This window comes from Micrasema longulum, unplaced genomic scaffold (genome assembly GCF_059751315.1).
Source record: "Micrasema longulum isolate JH-2025_06_02 unplaced genomic scaffold, ASM5975131v1 h1tg003092l, whole genome shotgun sequence".
Lineage (NCBI taxonomy): Eukaryota > Metazoa > Arthropoda > Insecta > Trichoptera > Brachycentridae > Micrasema > Micrasema longulum.
The window spans coordinates 1-4114 of record NW_028280192.1 but is presented as its reverse complement, the minus strand read 5'-3'; the positions used below and the strand labels follow the sequence as shown (position 1 = coordinate 4114).

Here is a 4114-nt window from a genome sequence, read left to right as displayed (position 1 = left end):
CTTATTACCGGACAGTGTGACTTTGATAAAAAAATATCATTATATCCTTATCAGCACCCAGTGATGCATAGGGCACTCCGTTTGTACTCCAATCGCAGTGTATCTTGGTCATGTGATAAAAGAAGGCAGGATGACAGTTTTACGCTTTAGATCCAGTCTAATATATAAATTATTTATACCAATATTTAAATTACATATTTCAAGTCGACCCTGCTCGAAATTGAACCCGGAACCACAGCCATCTAAATAACATTACTCGATTTCTTATTAAAGATTTTTTGAATTGAATTTAAAAATACTCGTCAGGGTTTTTTGTATTTCACACACAAAACGGTATTTCTCCATTCCGCCCGGACGTCGAACTCCGTTTTTCCGAACTCTAGTTATCTGAATTTCCAAATATTTGGATCGTTATCAAGAAACAAAAAAATAAAGGAGATGTTATATTAACAAATTTTATTTTATTTGGAAGTTCAACAAGGATACATAAATTATATTCTTTTTTTTTCTTTTTTATTTATTTTTCAAAAATATTTACAAAATATTCTTAAATTAAAGTCCTGCTGAATTGCATGCATACAACTCGTCAGCAGGTTCTTATAAATTAAATTGATTATTTACACTTAACCTACATTAACAATAATTTTACTTGAAAAACAATTACAGATTACATTATGAAAAATTAAAACTATCACTAATACAAAAAACTTTTTTCTAATAACCATAATTTGAGCAAACGTCGAACTCCTGTATTTAACTCAGTATTTTTAATATTGTTGGTAACATGTTAAATATTTTAGGTATACTGTATTGCAGTGTCCTTTTGCCATATTTATTGCAGTATCTAGGAACAGCTAGCCCTTCCATACTAGTAAACCTGGTTGTAACGTACGCGTTACCACGATGAAAGTTTCGCCGGTTCGTCACCCGCGTCTGCCGCAGTCAAGCTTCCCGGCGTAAGTGGGAAGCCGCCCTCCCAGACAGAGCCAAAGACAAAGTCGGAAGGTAGGAGCACAGCTGCGCCGACCGCAAGTCAACCTCAATAGCCCTGAAAAGGACTTTCCACCCGGTCCAAGTGGTGCAGAGAGGCGAAGGCAGTCAGCAGGCAGAGCGGAGCGAAGAGCGAGTGCAGGAAGGCGAACAGGACGGAGAACGGAATAAAACACGTGTGAACTGTTCAGAGTTAGGAACTCAACTGATTTAATATTTCCATTTGACCGCCTTATAAAGCGGTGCGCGTCGGGCTCCGTGAGTCGGCCATCCCACCCGCGCCGGCTGCCTCGGAGTGGTGGGGGTAATCTTTCCCCGCCACTCGCTACATGCCGCCGGCCGCAGGTGGCGTAAATACGGGCGCTCAATGCCCGTACGGGCCATTTCGTCGGCAGCCGCGACGCGCGCAACATGACATTTACATAATATATTTTTATACATTTTATTCATTTTAACCTAGCTATTTTTTCCCCGGTAATACTGAGGCCAGGCTCGAAAGTGACCATTTTATCTTTATTGAGAGCCCAGCCATCAGTTCTATACATTTACCGGGGATCCTTTCTAATTATTGTATTATTTTAATTTATTCGATTTTACGCGTCCGGAACACTCCCCCCGTGCAGCTAGTCTGTACTATTTCCTGCTGGGCGCGTTGTTCCTCTTCCTTCATTAGTACGGCGATCTTCACCGCTGGTCTGGTGTAGGTGCCGTTGGTGGTCCGCACCTCGACGACTCGTACTTGTCCGTCAGCTGCTGGTTCTGCACGGGTGACTCTGCCGCGAGGCCAAGAATTCCGCGGCAGATTTGGGTCCATGATGAGCGCGAGGTCCCCGACCTGTATTGGAGGCGCGGGCTCGCGCCATTTCTTCCTGTGCGCCAAGGTGGGAAGATACTCCTTCAGCCATCGGCGCCAAAACATGTCGGCCATTTTCTGGGCGATCCTCCATTGCTTATGAAGGCAGGCCCTTCTTCCTTTTTGTTATAATATGCCAGAGTTGGCTGTGTATTGGCTGACCCGAGCAAGAAGTGGTTCGGGGTCAGCGGTGCTTCGTCGTTGGGCTTGGTTGACACATGCGTGAGCGGGTGATTGTTCACGGTGTACTCTGCTTCAGCCAATATGGTTTTGAGGGTCTCCTCTCTTGGAGCCTGCTCGTTGAGGGTTGCGTGGAGGGCTCGTTTTACAGATCTCACGAGTCTTTCCCACGCTCCCCCCATATGAGGTGATGAGGGCGGAATGAATTTCCACTCAATTTGCGAACTGTAAGTGCTGAAGCATTCAGGCCGTGACGAGCTGTCCGCCAGGAGCTCGTCTACGGCCTGTTTCAGCTCTTTGTCCGCTCCCCTGAAGTTGGTAGCGTTGTCCGAGTATAACGCGTGTGGGCAGCCTCTGCGGGCGGCCATCCTTCTTATGGCCATTATGGCGGAGTCGCTTTCGAGGGACGACGCTAGCTCCAGGTGGATCGCGCGTGTGGTGAGGCAGGTGAACAGTGCCCCATAGCGCTTTTCTTTTCTTCGGCCGTTGGTGATCATCATCGGCCCGAAGAAGTCAAGCCCGCAGTGCGTGAACGGCGGCGTCCTGAAGGCCAGTCGGGCCTCAGGCAGTTGCCCCATCAGCGGGGGTTGGGGCCGGCTGCGCAGCATTTTACACAGCGGGCACCATCGTGTTATCTTCCTCACAGCCCCGCGGAGTCGCAGGATGAGGTAGCTGGCTCTCAGGTCGGCGATCGTCCTCTCGACTCCCGGGTGGCCACCCTTCCGGTGGCTGTGCGTGATTAGCAGCCGGGTGTATGGGCAGGTCCCGTCCATGATAGGCGGCGCGCTGCAGTCCTCTGCGAAGCTCTGTGCCGCTTGGATGCGCGTTCCCATCCGGATGACTCCCTCTTTGTCTAAGAAGGGTGCCGCTGCATGGAGGCGGCTGTGCGGCGGGATAGGCGCCTTTCGTCTCAGGAGCTCCAGCTCTTCTCCGAAAGCCGTCTCCTGGGACCGCTTCAGCAGCATGATTTCTGCGGCCCGTGTTTCTGAGGCGTGAAGTTCAAAGGTCCCCCCTGGGGACGGTAGGGACTCGTGGCGGCGGCATCGTGCGATGAATCGCAGCACCCATGCCGTCGCCCTGACGAGTCGGGTCCACGACGAGAAGCGCTGCACCTGGGGTAGGGCCTCCGTCCGTCTGATGTGGCCCACGAAGTGGCGGGGTTGTTTCCGCTCCAGCGTCTTCTCGTCCGGTTGTTGTAGTAACTTCTTCTCTTTCGGCCAGTCGGCTTCCCCTTTTCTCAGGAAGCCGGGGCCTCCGAACCATAGTCCCGACCTCGCAAGGTCGGGTGGGCCCTTGTCGCGGGTCCCTATGTCGGCTGGGTTGTCCTTGGTGGGGACCCATTTCCAGTCCCGTACGTCTGTGAGCTCGTCAATCTCGCCCAGCCTGTTTGCGACGAACGTGCTGTACCGCAGTGGGTCGGTTCGCAGCCAACACAGGACCGTGCTCGAGTCCGTCCAGAACACGGTTTGGGTGATGAGAGCTCGACTCTCTTTTTTTATGGTGGCGGCCATCCTTGCCGCTAGTAGCGCTGCCTGGAGTTCTAGTCTAGGCACTGACAGAGGCTTTAGGGGGGCCACCTTGCACTTCGCCATTGCGAAACTTGTGGTATCGGCCCCCACAAAGTATGCCACTGTGCAGCATGCCTGCTCTGACGCGTCGCAGAACACGTGCAGTGTCACGGGTTCTTTCTGCCCTTGCAGCGAGCATCTCGGTATTGTACAGCCGTTCGCTGCCAGCAGGTCGCGCCATTCCAACCACTTTTCGGCGTGGTCCGGTTGCAGCGGTTGGTCCCAACCTGTGTTTGTCCTCCAGATGGCTTGCAGCAATATCTTCGCCCGTATCGTGAGGCACGCAATGAAGCCTACTGGGTCGAAGATACTCATGGCGGCGCTCAACATGCCGCGCTTGGTGGGTCGCTCCGGGATGGCTGCACTTTCGGCTCCGTGCCGAAATATAAATAGGTCGCTCTTGGGATCCCATACGATCCCGAGGACCCGCTCCGTCATTACTTCTTCCCCTATGGTGACTGCTGTATTGGCCCGGTCGTCGGCCTTTACTTCTTCCAGGACATCTGGTTTGTTTGAAGCCCAC

General features: G+C 51.8%; 1 protein-coding gene across 1 annotated transcript; it reads right to left on the bottom strand.

The window, feature by feature from the left end:
- Nucleotides 1-1573: 1573 nt before the first annotated feature.
- Nucleotides 1574-4029, bottom strand: LOC148271116 (uncharacterized). Its single transcript, XM_088241813.1, has 2 exons — nt 2006-4029; nt 1574-1859 (listed from the first exon to the last, which is right to left on the bottom strand). The coding sequence occupies exons 1-2, from the start codon at nt 4027-4029 to the stop codon at nt 1574-1576; spliced, it is 2310 nt and encodes a 769-aa protein (XP_088097939.1).
- Nucleotides 4030-4114: the final 85 nt, after the last annotated feature.